General features: G+C 42.4%; 2 protein-coding genes across 2 annotated transcripts in view; both read left to right on the top strand.

The window, feature by feature from the left end:
- The window catches only part of LOC130126205 (inverted formin-2-like), a 28,251-nt gene extending 21,527 nt beyond the window's left edge, over nucleotides 1–6,724 (top strand). Inside the window, exons 23-34 of the mRNA XM_056295610.1 lie at nucleotides 10–112; nucleotides 245–307; nucleotides 402–452; nucleotides 567–633; nucleotides 822–929; nucleotides 1,017–1,098; nucleotides 1,193–1,319; nucleotides 1,593–1,747; nucleotides 2,263–2,387; nucleotides 2,535–2,632; nucleotides 5,943–6,092; nucleotides 6,421–6,724. Of these exons, the coding sequence (XP_056151585.1) occupies nucleotides 10–112; nucleotides 245–307; nucleotides 402–452; nucleotides 567–633; nucleotides 822–929; nucleotides 1,017–1,098; nucleotides 1,193–1,319; nucleotides 1,593–1,747; nucleotides 2,263–2,387; nucleotides 2,535–2,632; nucleotides 5,943–6,092; nucleotides 6,421–6,473 (1,182 nt within the window). The 3' untranslated portion in view covers nucleotides 6,474–6,724. The remainder of the gene's footprint in view (nucleotides 1–9; nucleotides 113–244; nucleotides 308–401; nucleotides 453–566; nucleotides 634–821; nucleotides 930–1,016; nucleotides 1,099–1,192; nucleotides 1,320–1,592; nucleotides 1,748–2,262; nucleotides 2,388–2,534; nucleotides 2,633–5,942; nucleotides 6,093–6,420) is intronic.
- Nucleotides 6,725–7,184: 460 nt separating this feature from the next.
- siva1 (SIVA1, apoptosis-inducing factor) lies at nucleotides 7,185–9,411 on the top strand. The gene is made up of 4 exons (XM_056296418.1): nucleotides 7,185–7,357; nucleotides 7,783–7,974; nucleotides 8,209–8,368; nucleotides 8,986–9,411. Exons 1-4 carry the CDS (start codon nucleotides 7,237–7,239, stop codon nucleotides 9,032–9,034), a joined length of 522 nt encoding a protein of 173 aa, XP_056152393.1. The 5' UTR covers nucleotides 7,185–7,236; the 3' UTR covers nucleotides 9,035–9,411.
- Nucleotides 9,412–16,659: the final 7,248 nt, after the last annotated feature.

The following is a 16,659-nucleotide window of genomic DNA, read 5'->3' as shown; positions in this document are numbered from 1 at the left end:
TTTTTTTAGGGTGGCAACAATGCAGGTCACACCGTGGTAGTAGATGGCAAGGAATATGACTTCCACCTTCTCCCCAGTGGAATTATCAACCCGAAAAGTATATCTCTCATTGGTGAGGCCTTGAATTCCCATTATTTTGTTTATTTGTCTTTGTTTACAGTGCACAATACTTGTTCCGTTTTGCGGTGTCAGCATAACTATCACTGTTTATACAATCACATTAACTCCATACATGCCCCCACAGGTAATGGTGCAGTTATTCACTTGCCTGGCTTGTTTGAGGAGGGTGATAAGAATGAGAAGAAAGGTATTTTGCCTGATAACATACACCTAAACACATTGTTCCCTAGTGGAATAGATAGTATCAGACTTACATGCTTCTGTTTTAATTTTCTGGACAGGTCTCAAAGGTTGGGACAAACGACTGATTGTCTCAGATAGGGCTCACCTCGGTATGTATGTGTGTGTCGCTGATTGACGGTAATTGATGAGTCGGTAGAAATCATTAAGTTTTTTATAGTGTGTGAGAGTGATGTTTCTTGGACATACCTTTTGTCTCTCTGCAGTGTTTGATTTCCACCAGGTTGTTGATGGCCTACAGGAAACTCAGAGACAGGCACAAGAAGGAAAGAAGTAAGGGTAGGAAAGGCATTGAGGAGAGGGAAGGGCTCTTTGCATGCCATTGTTGGTGACTTAGCCTTTGCAACATTTTGCTAGCAGGCACAAGAATATTTGTAATGGGAAGGAAAATCTTTGATAACTGATTTATTCCAGATCTGATTCTGAATCAACTCATTGTGGCTTGCATTTCACAATAACAGCATTGGTACAACCAAAAAGGGTATTGGACCCACTTATTCCAGCAAAGCATCTCGTACTGGCCTTCGTGTATGTGATCTGCTGGGTGACTTCAAGGACTTCTCTGCCAGGTAAGGATAATGTTGGAACTGTCAAGGCCTTGCGGTCACATGTATACAGCCATGAGTTGTGACACATGTTGTGGGGATCCTTCTCAGATTCAAGAACCTTGTCCAGCAGTATCAATCGATGTATCCATCCTTGACAGTTGATGTTGAGGACCAACTGAAAAAACTGAAGGTACATATTGATCAAAGTTGATTACTGAGTGATGCGGTGTTTTCTGATGGATATTAACATATTAAGAAAAACTAATTATGCCTCCCTGCTGCAGGAATACGCCGAGAGGTTGCAGCCGATGGTGAAAGATGGGGTCTATTACATGCATGAAGCTCTTCAAGGACCCCCGAAGAAAATTCTGGTTGAAGGGGCCAATGCTGCTCTCCTTGACATTGACTTTGGTGAGGTCATTGTTGACGAGATGGGTTTTACACAAAATTGCTATCTCCTTGAATATTCGGTAACACTTTAGTACGGGGAACATATACACCATTAAGTAGGTGCGTACTTGTTTTTGTTACTTAGAATATGTTCCCCATACTAAAGTGACATCTATGTTCCCCATACTAAAGTGTTACCGAGTATTCTTTAAAGGGGAATTATTGATATGTAAGAGGTTATGTGTGAAGGAGGTATCCCAGTGATATTTTAATGGAAGTCGTTCTTCCCTTCAGGCACATATCCTTTCGTGACATCATCAAACTGCACCGTGGGTGGGGCATGCACTGGCCTTGGTATCCCACCCTCAAACATTGGTGATGTGTATGGCGTGTCAAAGGCCTACACCACCAGGGTGGGAATTGGAGCGTTCCCCACAGAGCAACTCAATGTAAGAACCCACTGAACTATTTGGGGATTCCTCAGGAAACAGCTTAAATTACAAATACATTAAAATTGGGCATTGTCAAATTTACTCTTTGCTTTGTGGCTTGCCTATTGTATCAGGAATTACTTGGTTGCTTATGTAACATATGTATACTAAGCTTTGTATACAGTGTAGGGAAGATCATGTGACTCACACATAAGAACCAAAGGTCGGTGAGAGAAATGTTTACCAGCTGAATGCACCTGTCAAATTTTGTGAGAGACATTCTCAAAGACTCTACCTCTTTTGCAGATCACATGTTCGGAGGGATAAATTTAGGGCTAGAGTCTGGGTTCAAGATAGATTTACTGTGTGTGCAGGGCTTACATTACCTAACATGAGACCTGGCCGTAGGGACATTCCTCTACTTGTGGAAATCGTGTTTTGTCCATCTCTTTATATAAGATATATATATATATATTAAAAAAAAACAACACATACAACTAAGAATCTGTGATGACAGTCGAGTGTCTTTGTAGGCGGTGGGCGAGCTGCTGCAGACAAGGGGGAACGAGGTGGGCGTGACCACAGGACGGAAGCGTCGCTGTGGCTGGTTGGACCTGATCATCCTCAGATACGCCCACATGATCAATGGCTTCACTGCGTGAGTAGATAAGGGCAGAGAAGTTCCTAGCTAATTTGTTTGACCAGACACAATAATCTTGAACTCTATTTCATGGTAATATGTCTGCTCTTTATTAGTATCACATTAATACATGACTTTTTTTGTTGTCTATCTGGACTCCTACAGCATTGCTTTGACAAAACTTGACATTCTGGATGTTTTGGATGAAATCAAAGTTGGAGTGGCCTACAAACACAACGGCAAAAGAATTCCCAATTTCCCAGGTATAATGTTTTGTTGCAAATGATCTTTTTTTCTTACCTTTTTTTGAACCAAGACCTTATTAAATACTGTCAGCCATCACTTAGAACCATATAGACAGAACGCTTCAGTATTTAGTAACTTAACATTTTGCTGAATCTTCGCACTGGGCTTCAACACAGTCCAATGGGGCAATCATTGGATGCTTAAAAAAAAACATGATATATCTCCTTTTCCAAAATTGAAAGCTCACTGTACAGTCACCTTTATCTTAATTTATTTTATGTATATTCAGAATATGTTTCATATAGGAGCAAAATCCACACTTATGGGAGCAGGAGGTCAGTTCTGTAGAAGAAGAAACAATTCCAGTGTGACTATATCAAGGAAAATGTATTTGCAAAATGGGAAAATAGGCATTTTCACTTGATAGAAAGCATGTTTTGTGACTGTTTTTCAGCTGAACATATTAAACCATGTCTGACTGTATTTAGCACTTTCTGTTTTTTTGGAAAATGAGATATATCATTGGTTGTGGTGGCTTCAGCAATTGCCCCCACTGAACTGTGTTTAAGCCCTGCAGGAGGATAAGCAAAGATATAAATTAGTCAATAGCCAGCCACAGCAGGCTATGCTAGGTACCAGCTTTTTTCCCCCCATTCTTTATTGAATACATTTTCATATACAACGGTACAAAGACATTGACAATAGAGAACAAAAATAAAAACGAAACAAAAATAAGCAAAAACAAAGAGACAATAACAACTTTAAGGAAGTGTCTTTCAAGACATTGCATAAAATGTATCTGGAAAAACTTGAGTCAGAAAGATTCAAACTTGATATTGATTATAAGTGTGATTTTTGTGGACTGGAAAAAGAGAGTATTACCCATCTATTCTTCCAGTGTATAGTATATACAAGAATGTTCTGGATCGATGTAGCCAACTTTCTAAAAAAAAGAAGAGAGAGACTTAACATGAATATTGAAATAGATATGTTTGATGTAATGCTATATTTTAGCAAAGATAAGATTGGAAACAGCATGCTGTATATCATACAACTAGTTATTATTTTTGGAAAATTCCATATCTATAAGAAAAAAAATGGTCAGGAACCAAGCCAAAGTTCCTGCACTTAATTAATGATTTTAAACAATATAGCACCGTTTTATTTCATCTTAAAAACTATTAACTAAAAAGCTATTAAGACCTTTAAATTACTAGGTGAATTTAATATGCTAAATATAACAGAAGCTAGGTACCAACACTTGAGGTTTTTAGTTTGAAATCCGGACGTCACAGAAAACCGGGCGTTATTGTGTCTCACCGTTGCATCTAGTGGCTCCTAGTGGTAGTGGGGCACCTGTACAGCTGCCGGTGGATCTGGGGAAAATAGGGTGGGCTTCTGCATGTTATGCTACCCCCGAGAAAACCTGCAGCTGCTTAGTGAAAAGAAGTGATCAGGTGGCTCCATGTGTATCTGAGGATGTATGCGGAAGTGTTTTCCCTCCACGCAATGGTGGAACCCAGGAGAACAGAGAACTGAACATGCCAAACTGGGCATGAAAAAGAGGATGATATTGTAAAAAAGTAAATCAATACTATTGGTGATTTTTTTTTTTAGGTCCTAAATGATGCCCAACAACTTTCTTAATGAGTTCTTGGTTCAAACAAAGTGAACTCATCTTTGAAAGAAGGACAACATTGCCTCTCAGAAAGTTGAATCAGTTCATCTGGACATGTTTATTGGGAAAAACGTTTCATCACTCATCTAAGTGACCTCTTCAGTCTCAGCTGACTGCAGGTATCCTCACCCTTATAAACAATATAGTTGCATAATGACCACAACCAACGATCAGTTTCATGTGCAAATTTCCATGACCATTAACTAGAGTTACATGGCCATGGGTACTATTCACAGAGGATTGGGAAATAGTTGCAATCACAGCACTGTAAGATGGCAATATTTGTACTCTTAGCCCTCCCCCGGTTCAGGGACGGTAGTTCCCTCTTCACATAGATGGCCTCTTTGACTCCCCATTGAAACCAGCGTTCCTCCCTATCAAGGATGTGCACATCCTCATGCTTGAAAGAGTGGCTGTGATTGCAAATATTCCCCAATCCTCTGTGAATAGCACACAAGGCCATTGTAACTCTAGTTAATGGTCATGGCAATTTGCATATGAAACCAATCATTGGTTGCGCTCGTTGTGCAACTCTGCTGTTTATAATGGTTCAAGTTCAAGTTCAAGTACAGAGTAAAACATGCAGTGAAATGAAAGGGGGTACTCAGTCTGTCACTGTATGAAAATAGACATAGGCCTAGTATATAGAGATAAAAGACAAAAGATCAGAGCATTCTTAAGTCAACATAAAACAAACAATATATAACAAAATAAAAACATAGCTGTCTCAAGTATGTGAAAGGTCGTATATGTTGAGAGTTCTTATGGCCTGTGGATAGAAACTTATTCTTTAGTCTCTCTGTTCTGGCCCTAAGACTACAGAGGCGTCTACCAGACCCCAATAGCCTGAACAGTCCGTTGTTAGGGTGAGAAGTGTCGCTCATGATCTTCTTGGCTCTTGTCCTCACCCTTCTGGTCTAAGTGTCCTGCAGGATGGGGAGGGATGTTCTGGTGGTGCGTTCACACACCACTCTCTGCAGGTCAACTCAGTCACGGGCAGAACAGTTTCCATACCAGGTGGTGATGCAACCTGTTAGGATGCTCTCCACAGCCGAGGAATAGCATGTCTTCAGGATGGAGGGTGATACCTTGAATTTCTTCAGCCTTTGGAGGAAGTAGGGCCTCTGTCTGGACTTCTTTAGAGTGTGGTGGGTGTGAAGAATCCAGGTGAGGTCCTCAGAGATGTGTACACCGAGGTATTTAAAGCTGGAGACCCTCTCTACAGGTTCCCCGTTGATCTTTAGTGGGTTGTATCCTTTCCCCTGCTGTCTCCTGAAGTCCACCACCATTTCTTTGGTCTTGCTGACATTCAGGGTCAGGTTGTTGGATTGACACCACTGTGCCAGGTCATCTACTTGGTGGGGATACATGCAGTCAGTTGAGACTGAAGAGGTCACTTAGATGAGTGATGAGATGTTTCTCCCAGTTAACGTTGTGTCCAGATGAAATAAATGTTGTGTCCAGATGAACTGATTCAACTTTCTAAGATTTCCTCACCTGGAATATGAGCATGCATCAAGAAAACGTTGCCTATCTGTGACTCACAAGGCAAATTCCTTTAGCTGAATATAGAAAACATCTCTATGTATATAACAAAGCTACATCGTTGGCTGTAAGATGTTAAATGATCCATCATAATTCGTCCATAGCCAACCTGGAGGTTTTGCACAAAGTGGAGGTTGAGTATGAAACCTTCCCTGGTTGGAAGACCGACACATCTGCAGCCAGGAAGTGGAACGACCTTCCAGCCAAGGCACAGAACTACATCCGCTTCATTGAGAACCACATTGGCGTTCCCAGTACGTTTGACACACACGAGGGCATACTTACTTGTAGTGAAAGTTACACCTAAAAAAGTTATTATCATTATTATTATTGAGATGAAGCATACAGTCTGTTTATATTGAGGGTTTTACTTTATAACCTTAATTTTTAAACAATTCTTTATAGAAAGCTACATTAAACACAAGTCTACAGAATCTACATGCATGCAGAGAAGAATTCCTGCTCGCTACATTGCAGCCTTTAACGTTCAAATGTATTATAATGCAGCACAATATGCAATTGTCTAACATATGATCACGCTTTTTTGCTGATACCATATGTCCTTTTTGCTTTTCTCCACAGTTAAGTGGGTCGGTGTTGGAAAGTCAAGAGAGTGCATGATCCAGATGTTCTAGGAGATTACATTTGCCTGCCCTAGATGGAAGCACAAAGGACGTGGCATCATGTGACATATTTTCATTGTCTTATTGTGTTCAATTAAAGTCGTAAAAACTTTGAGCAATTTTTGGTTTTGCGAGATTGTTGATTAGATGTGTACAAAAAATATCTACTCTCAAATTGACTGACAGGAGTGTGTTGTGTGAAATTGACAATAAAAGGGCATTGCAATTGTTATGAAATAAAGCGTTATCCATACTGGATCCATGGCGGATGATTGTGGTTGTTCTATTTGCACACGAAGATTAAACACATTACATGGACTACTCTGACTTCACGAGGCTGTCTGCTGCGGTGTCAAAGCATGCAAAATAAACAAGGCAGGCAGGTGCGAAACAAATCTAGGACTTAAGTTAGGTGTGCTTTGGCCGCACTTGTCTTTATTGTCTAAATTGAAAATTCACTATACACATTATTTTAAGTAGTCCCCAATATAAACAGGGCACGTTACTTTAATCGTGGTACCTGGAATCGTGCTGAATTTGCATTTTTATATGGCGCTAAAATCCAAGTTTGGGACGTGTGCAAAGATTTGGGACCCGACCCGAGTTCTCGTGTGATTTAAAAAAAAAAAGTTGTTGTGTGACGCCACCGGAAGTGGATAAAGGGGGGGGGGAAACAATGTCACGCGACAGCAGCCCAGACGTCCGATTGGTTTCTGGCGGTCCGATAGTTTTCCCGCAACAAGCAGGTCCGTGTTGGAGAAGCACCGCGGCAAAAATGCCCAAACGAGGCTACCCCTTTCCCGAGTCATTCTCGTCACAGTATAAAATACACGTTGGGCAACGGGAGCTAACTCAACGCAGCATGTTTGGGGACAAACAGAGACAAGAAATCTACGGTAAGAACAAAGTGGCGCGTTTTGGTTACGTCGCACTGCTAATTACGTTAGCCTCGTCGGTACGAATAACCACTGACATGATTAGTTAACGCCGTTTAGTTTGCTTGCACTAGGTGGTAAGCAGTCGGGGCTTAAATGGCTTCGTCGCTATTAACCGTTTTTTAGAAAAGTACGTCTCCAAAGTTAGTAACATTAGCGTTTGGCTCCCCTTTGCTGCCCCCTCAGGTGTAGCGAGGAGCTGCAGCGCGGGTAAAGTGGAATGGCCGGATAGCCAGCCAGCGAGTTAATGTAACTTGCGAGCAGGCTTAATGTTTCCTACACTGATTCTTTTCAAGTCCGATTCCTTTGTCTTGTCAAAACGCAAAGGGAGGTCAATTCCCATATGAAAACAGTTTAAAGATCGTGCATGCCTCTTCTCTCCGCAGAAAAGACCAAAAACCTGCTCTCCAGCGGTGCCAGGGCTGTTATGGGTAAAATTTGCAATATGGATGGATTGGGGAAGTGCACAGAGCCACAGCCCACACAAGCTGCGATACCTGTGTGCAGCCAGAGACTGTTGAAGGGGCAGACACTAATTGGACATGATGGCAAACTGATAAGGGCAACCACTGCGCAAGGTAATGTTTACTACTATTTCTTTTTTTCTGCTGAGGGAGCGCTGCCTCTAATAAAGTAGGTATAGTGAAATACAGAGTCAAAATGTTTCTTGGCGACAAGATGGTCTAATGAATGAAGTGAAAATGCTGCCAGCAAGTTGCTGTGCATTATTTCTTTTGACAAGTGATTATAGTGGCTGAAACTTCAAATCTTTGTAATTGATTCATAATTTCACTTCTATGGATGCCCTGTAGGATCAGGTGCTCAAGCAGGTCTTGCAGGCTGCTGTGTATGCCAAAAGAGCCAACGGATCAGGACGACATGCTCCCAATGTGACCGTCCAGTCTGCCACTGCTGCACCCAGCAGTGCTCCAGCTGCTCCAGCCTCTGCTGCTCTGTCTGCACTATTATAGAGTGAGTCACACTCAGATATTGCTTGGTCATTTTCTGCAAAGTTCTGATCTCCAAACATACGCCATCAGGGTTGGTCTGGATTTAAAAAAGTACAGAGAAAACTTGGTGTTATAGCCAAAGAATACATGTAGAAAAGCAGTATACATTCCAAAACCATTGCAGAGGTTAAGAGATTGCAGTCCTGTAGCTCAGTTGGTAGAGTGCCCGGTCTAAATTCAGCATATACCTTTGTCATGGTTAGGGGTTAGACTCCCACTGGGGCCACCCAAACTGTATTGTGTTGCAGTCATTTCATGTAAAGCGCTTTGTGTCCTCAGACAAGAAAAAGCACAATAGAAATGCAGTCATTTTATCTCATCAATGGATCTGCAGTGTACAGAACTGGTCTATAACCTTTCATGACATTTTGTATTATGTTATTCATATGTTGATGGATTGCTTTTTTATTGTCTTAGGTCAAATTTATCATTCCACTGCAGTAAATTGTCAAGAAATGTTGGAAGAAATTGCTTGCTACAGAATGATTGTAGTAGCTGTTGTAATGAAAGCATGGTTTTGCACAGATGTAGGCTGTTTTATCATTTCTACTTTGTCAATCATTTCCCTCTCTTCCACAGTTACAGTGGGCGATATGATCAAGTACTGTGTTGTGGTTGCTCGTCATGAAAGAGGACCACGCGAGGAAGCACCTGAGGATTATGCTTGAACAGTTATTGCCTTTACATTTTCAGATGGTTTTACTTCAGCTATATTTAATATCTGTATTTTTGTCATGATCCTATTTTTATCATGATCCATGTTTATTTGTATATATGTATGTGTACTACACTTCAAAAATAAACTTGAAAGCTTTTGTTTATCCAATTGATATTCAGTGGTGTCTTCACATATGAGTGTGTATGGATATCATAAGTCATTCATGGGACACAATTTGATTTGTTATATAAGCCAACACAGTGATTGTTGACCATGCAGTGGTGATTGGGTTTTTACTCACTTGTATGCTACTGTACGTCGTTATTTAAAATGCATCCCAGTAGATGGCAGCACAAATCAATGACTGGTTTCACACTTGAGCCCAGAGTGGTTTCCTGATCAATCAGACTAGGTTCATATAGTAAATTATGTGTTCTCTTTGGATCCATTTCTTCTTGTATGTCACTGTCTTGGGGGAACACTTTTTGTTGATGCTTGTGTAAAATAAAAATTGAAAGTTTGGGCTTGGACATGATATTCACATCCCTATGACGTCGGTCTCATCATCATCATCATCAGGTCTCTATCCTGCATAGCAGCTGGAAGATCCTCAGATGGACATCCTGTGTCGTCCACAAGTTGATTGATGTAATTTCTTGCAGGCCTTCCCACACGTCTTGCCACATTTGGGTGACCAAAGCAGTGTCACTTGCAAGTTCTTCCTTGCTCCTCCAGCAAATCGAACCCTTCGTTCTCAGATAGTGTTCGAGATGGCGGGTATATTGCCATAGAGACACTTCTTCGTAGGGTGTTTCTTCCAGGATAGATTTAGTGCAGCACGCAGCATTCTGGTGAAAGCCCCATCAAGTTTGGATTCAAGCCATTTAGTGAGGGTCCAAGAAGATGATCCATTAGTGAGAACAGAGGGGAAATACTGCTGTCCAATAGGTGGATTCAAACAGGCAACATTTGACCTAAAGATTGTAAACCAGGCCTTAAACCTTCCAGACAAGACCCTGAGTTGTAGTCATCACTTTTCCCCTGTCTCCAGCTCATCACCGCAGATGACTATGCCCAGTGAACGATTGTTCTCAACTAATGGTGGTCCTCATAAATGCATAATAGGAATCAGTAACTTTGTTTTACAGATAGTAGCTTGGATGAGTTGTCTTCCTGTAGCTTATTGGAGAAGCGACTGAGCGCTTGAGTCACATCTCGGTGTGCCGGTGGGGAGCTCTGCAGTTGGTGTCCGAGGGCACCACTTGATTTCTGGCTGAGTGAACAGACAGCTGCTGACTGGTAAGGTGCCAAGATGTCTATGTTATTACTATTATTATTTATTTTTAAAGATAATAGTTCTCTTTTGATAACAGAAGTAGATGTGTTAAGGCCATAAGACAGACATGCACACTTCAAAAGTCATCCACACTATGTTGAATAATGTTATTGTCGGCCCCTTGTGATTCTAATGATATATGTCAAAGAAGGCGGTAAAGCCCGGCATGCCTGTCTGTCATGTGAAACAGATTAGAGATATGCATTTGTAACTTGTAAAACGACTTGGGGTCATCCCCCTCCTGCTCTCTCTGAGCCCTGGAATGATGTCATGCGCCAGTGTTCCCTCAAAATGGGAGCATGCCGCTGTCGAGGTTTTCAGCACATCCCCATCCATGACACTCGAACGAAAAAGGTCATGGTGTGCCTTCCAAGAACAGTCTTCATCCGCTCCTCTCTGGTGCTTGCACGGTTGACTATGTAGGACAAGAAAGGGCCACATACCTACTGCAACCCTCCAGACTGGCTGCAGTCGGCCAAACAGAGCATGTGGCTTTGTCTTTCACCCATTCTTTTGGGGACCAGCTGTGGCCTGAGTGCAAACGTTGAGCCCACTGATGCTGCTGCTATAAATATGCGTCAACGAGTGTGAGTAAGTGACAGCTGTGCAGTGGACCAAGGACACGCTGTCTTGGCACTCAGGACGAGCCAGTCCAAAAAAGGCAGCCCCAGTGTGAGCATTAGTTGATATGCATTTATGCCATTTTGGGCAGTCATCTGCGGTGTATACAATTAAGCGGTAGACTCTGTAGACCGCGATCGCGGTCCCAACGCCATTGCTTACAATTTGAATTAAAAGAAGAGAAAATGTCAGTAGGACTGTATCATCTGAACCAAGATTGTCACATTTCCACAGCATGCACAGAGTAGACAACACTGTAATGTCAACCCCAACTTGGCGATACCCGATGACCCTTTTCCCACTTAGAATGCATTTGTTTTGTGTTTTTTGTTTTTGCATCCAACTGGATAACAAGGTTGAATAGCAGTTTATCCTTGGGAGCAAGTTAATGATGGCTTTCTAAAAGCCATAAGAATGTATCTACGAGCAAGTCGCTTGATAGCGACTCGTGTTTATGCAGGAGAAAGAGGGGGGAAAATAAAACGTCTGTGAGTGTGCGCCCTTTCTGCACATACACACACACACACACACATACACATGCATGTGTGACTGTATTTGTGTGCCCTTTTCAAGTGTGACCACCTGTCTTTTGTTAAGAAATAAATAAATAAACACGGGCCACACCAGCTGTCCCTGGCAGTCCGTCCGTTCAGAGGTCAAGGGCTCCCCACCGCTGGCCTTGTGAGGCGACGGACACTTACAACTTTCCTCTCAACTTCTCTCGGGTCTCTCTCTCTCTCTCTCTCTCTCTCTCTCTCCCCAGCACAGAAACAACTGCCAAATGAGCAAGGCTTTAATCCTCGGAGAGAGGAATGTTTTATTGCACCATCCAACTTACACTGCACATGTCCTAGCTCCTCACCCTGCAAGCTAAGCCCTATCACATGATGTCTACGTTCCATGTAGAGGTTTTGGGCCCATAAGAAGTCCACAGTCCCAGTGGGCAGTCTAATTCCTGGGTCCTGTAAGGCAGATGGGAGATGTCAGGGAGAGTCCCTGAAGCTTGTAGGTATCTTTGCTTTGTGAGCCAAAGCATCGCTTGAGGGCCCTTATTTACTGTGAGCTGGCTGGGCCTGTTCGGGGTGTTTATGAATGATCTTGGGAGGACATTGTTTTCTTTATGCCGGGGCTGCCGAGCCAGCGCCGCTGTGTCGTCTGTTTGTGCATAAAGTACGTGCTGGGGAGCGAGGCCAGACAATAGACCGGCTGAGCTACTACCCACGCACACAATGGACTGGTAGGATGAGGCTGGGGTTTGGGGGCCGTGGTTTGGGGGCTGAAGGGGGGCTGGGAGGTAGGATGGATGGGGGCAGGGCCGGTGGGATGCAGCCTTTTTCTATATGGGGTTCTCAGAATGGCAGTGCCGGGGCAGGGGGAGGGTGGTGGGAACCCGAGCCCATCCCCATTGGGATCACATAACAGAGCAGCTGGATTTCTTTGGTTGTGCAGCGGGGGAATAATCAAAAGTTCTCTCCAAAGAAAATGACCAGTGAATTAGCATGAGGATCCCTAATTAGACACAGACACCGGGGATGCACACGTTGGTTTGCTTGCTTATCTTATACATCTGTTGATTAATTAAGTTTTGAGGCTGTCATACGAGATGGAATTGCACTATTGCTGGTATTTTGGTTTGAATAATTACGTAATGTAGGCAAATAGCTTTGTTATCTGAGGTTCTGGCTTTCTGTGGAGTGCCGGCAGCAGGTCTGCAACAATAGGAGGCCATATCTGAAACGGGTCCGTCCTTGAGCTCAGTTTATGGTTTCAATGGGATAGTGACTGTAAGACCCACAGTATTATCACATTCTGTTGTCTCTGTACACATTGCATTGCTGCACACACACACACACACACACACACACACACACACACACACAAACATATATGCACGCACACACATAAACACATATATGCACACAAATACACACAACACTGTCTGCAGCAGCTCGGCGACAAGGGCTCTCCTTGAAAAACACCGAGGTAGTCCGTATAATAAGAAAACCGTCTTTATGCCACCTCATCCCGAAGTTTACAAGGTTATGTATTCTACATCTGGCTGCAAGTTCACTTAATACCGTTCTCCCGATATTTCAGAGTGTTTTCGAATGTGTGCAGTAGGGAAGGTTTGAAAATGCACGTCAACGATCGATGAATCAAAGAAATCCACACAGCCACAGAAAGTTGTTCCATTTAATCTATGCATAATCCTCATGAAGACCTAAATCAAGATTGTCACATTTCCACAGCACACACACAAGCACACTCGAAATGGGCCAAAAAAAAGAAAAGAAAAAAAATGCACACACAATTACAGATTAAAGTAAATTGCCTCAAGAACTAAGCAATGTCAATCTGTATAAGATTGTCTCCTATTCTCTACACACCTAACATTGAAGCAATCGATTACTATAAAATATAACTTTCTTATTAAAAAATTATATTAAATTCTAATGGCACTTCTACAAATTCTATTACAAAGATTTTCATTGACATTTAGAAGCTTTTTTTTTCCTTTTCTTTTTTACCAAATTAAACTTGAAACAGTCAAAAGGTAGCACAAGAAGCAATGCAATAATAAATATTTCCCGTGATTATACACAATTTCACAGTCGTAACCTGCAGAGGACATATTTCCAGTATCAGTGTTACCCTACAGTCATTTTTAATAAAAGATCATACAGCATGAGTTAGGCGAATACAGCCCCCAATCAAAAAGTAATGCTACGTCTTCCCGTATGAGACGCGACTCCAAGTCCGTTTCACATTCAAAAAAAATAAAAATAATAATAATAAAAAAAAAAAATCACAGAACTTGGGGAACAGATTGGTTAGTTTTCAGCTATAGTGATTATTAAAAGCCAAAAAAAAGAAAACGAAAAAAAAGGCTTGTCTTTAGCTTAAACATGTCCAGACAGACTCATTAACGTAAATCTCAAAATCTCAATCTCTGGAAGCAGCAAAAAAAAAAGAAAAGAAAAAAAAGACCTCAGATTTTCATTTTGATCCAGTTTGCATTTCGATAAAAACGGGAAGCAACCGGTTGCATGTGTCTTTTGACTTCAGCCGACCTCGGTTAAAGACGTGAGCATCACCGCCGCAGTCTGGGGCGAAATGTACAGTGTAGAAAGAAAAGGGCTTCTCCAGATGCAACGCTTGCCGCTGTGTCTACAAGGCACATTCTGTGATCACCCCTGGAGGTATAAATAAAGACTAGGAAACAAGGAAAACACCTCTTTTACATACTGTTAGTTTCTATCTCTGTACACACATGTACATTAGAGAATAACCGATTCAACCGCACCGTATACGAAATGCTTCTTCCGAGAGAAAAAAAAACAAACAACAACAATAAACAGACATTAAGTGACAAACCTACATTCCTGTGTGTTGATTGAAATATCACTCGCTATGAACACTACGCAACATCTATGCATCCGAGATAAACTCACATTTCATGACACCGGAAATAGTGGCTAAGGCTTTTTCTTGCAGGAAGCCTATAATGGTGACCAAGTGTTTGAACTGCTGGGAGCGTCCCAAAGGTTTTGATGCCAGTGTTGCACTTTCCCTCCCTCTCATCTGCGTTCGCAAGAAGCGTATGAGTGAGAGTAATGAGAGAGCCGAATCATTTGTGCTATGACACGCCGGCCCCCTTTCCAACCACTTCCTTTACCCAGTCTCACTACAGGTTACACTATGGACTAAAACTGATTGGATGTGGCTCTGATGGGAAAAAGTTGCCCCCCTCCCCTCCCCTCCCCCACTTGACACGCACTCAACACAAAACGCCTTGCAGGTGAATGACCCCCCCAATGCTAGAGGACTAAAACACCTGCGAATCAGTAGTGAACACATGCGGGATTTCTGAAGTCAGTCTCGGCGATGAACAAGAACGACTTCAACGCTCCTCAAACCCATCCCATAGGAGATTCTGCTGAAATGGACCAGTAGCTGATCACACACACACACACACACACCTGACAGACTCCCGCTATCAAAAAAGGTTTCACATAACTGAGGGGTCACCAGAAGTATCCTCCGACTTTTAAACAAAGTTTGTTTTTGTTTTTTTCTTCCAAACTCCCAACAAATAAAGACACCAGCAAAGCAACACTCGATAAACAATAATTAAGATATATTTTCCTGATAGATGTGCGATCAAGCTACCGTGGTATCTCCATCCACATGGAAGAACAATGAAGCACTTATCTACTGCATGCTGGGATGAGGGGTGGGGTGGTGGGGGTGAGGGGGGCTGTCCTTTGATGCCTCGAGACAATGCACCTGTTTACAGTCTCCTCGGTCTCCCTTTGCTAAATACATTTCTCGCATTCCAATGGCTCCATTCAATACAGAAAAGTGCAAAGAGAGACTGGTCGTGCCTTTTCTCCCTACAGCTAGGAGAGAGAGAGAGACAGAGAGAGAGAGACACACACAGAGATGAAGAGAGAGACAGAGAGAGAGAGAGAGATACACAATGATCCCTTGAGAACTACCTGGGACACGGGGGAACAACGCCTCTATTGTCTGGGGTCTGTAGGTAGCCTACGCCGTATCGGCGCGGCTGCACTCGCAAACAACTGTTTCCACCGGAAGGTACAGCGGTCACAGCGGCGCTAACGGTTCGGATTCGGGTGAGGCAGGGGGGGTCCGGGCGAGGCTTTCCACGATGGACAAGAAACCTATGGAAAATCTCAGGCGGGGAAGACACGACACTGAACTAAAGACATGGCAACCTTAGTAAGACACCTGGCTCTCTCTCTCTCTCTCATCCCGTTATACATGTGTCCTAACACAGAAAAACAAACAAGTTTGATAAATAGAATACATATTTACATTAAATATACAAATAGTAAGAAATAGCAGCCTAGACAATAAGTGTTGAAACTACGCATGCTAAAAAAACAAGTGCTTCTCTATGTTCCATGTGACACATCTTGAATACCCCGTAAAATTTCGCGTGTGGTATAGCAAAATACAATTACAGTAACTGGATTTGCACAGCAAAAGAAAATGAACAGACACCCCCCTCCCCCCCGAAATCAGTGAAAAGAGTACCAAGGTAGCTCGACAAGATATGAAAATCCTTCAAGCTCATGTATAGAAATTAGATCACACCCCATAGTAAACCCTGAACCAAGTCAAACTAATAAATAATTCTGATCAAGTCTTCTCAGGACAGATTAAACACATATAATGAACCTGTAGTGCTAAGCCTCCAGTAAGAATACGTTTAGCATCTAATTGAGCCCCGACAGAGAAGAAATCCATTTAACTGCGCTTAAAACAAAACGAGTGCATAATTGCTCATTTCGCTGCAAAAGATTCTTTCAAAACAAGGCCTACCAACAGGCTTGATCTCTCACTTCATCAGTAGTATTTTACACGCGGGCGAGAAAGATGGGATGAAACGTGTATGAGAGAAAAGAGTCAGTTCCAAAAAAAGAAGAAAAAAAGAAAAATACAAACTCAGTAGATGTAGCTGCAGGCAATGAAACAGAGCTTTGATGAATAAAACCGTGCTACCAACAGACATTAGCAACCTATCCACAACTGAGGCAAACAGATGATGATGATGAGGAGGAGGATGATGAACTGGTTCCTCTCCTCTTCCTCCTCCTCCTCTGCCTGCCAG

The sequence above is a fragment of the Lampris incognitus genome, chromosome 16 (assembly GCF_029633865.1).
Source record: "Lampris incognitus isolate fLamInc1 chromosome 16, fLamInc1.hap2, whole genome shotgun sequence".
Taxonomy (NCBI): domain Eukaryota; kingdom Metazoa; phylum Chordata; class Actinopteri; order Lampriformes; family Lampridae; genus Lampris; species Lampris incognitus.
This window is presented reverse-complemented; position numbering and strand designations above follow the sequence as displayed.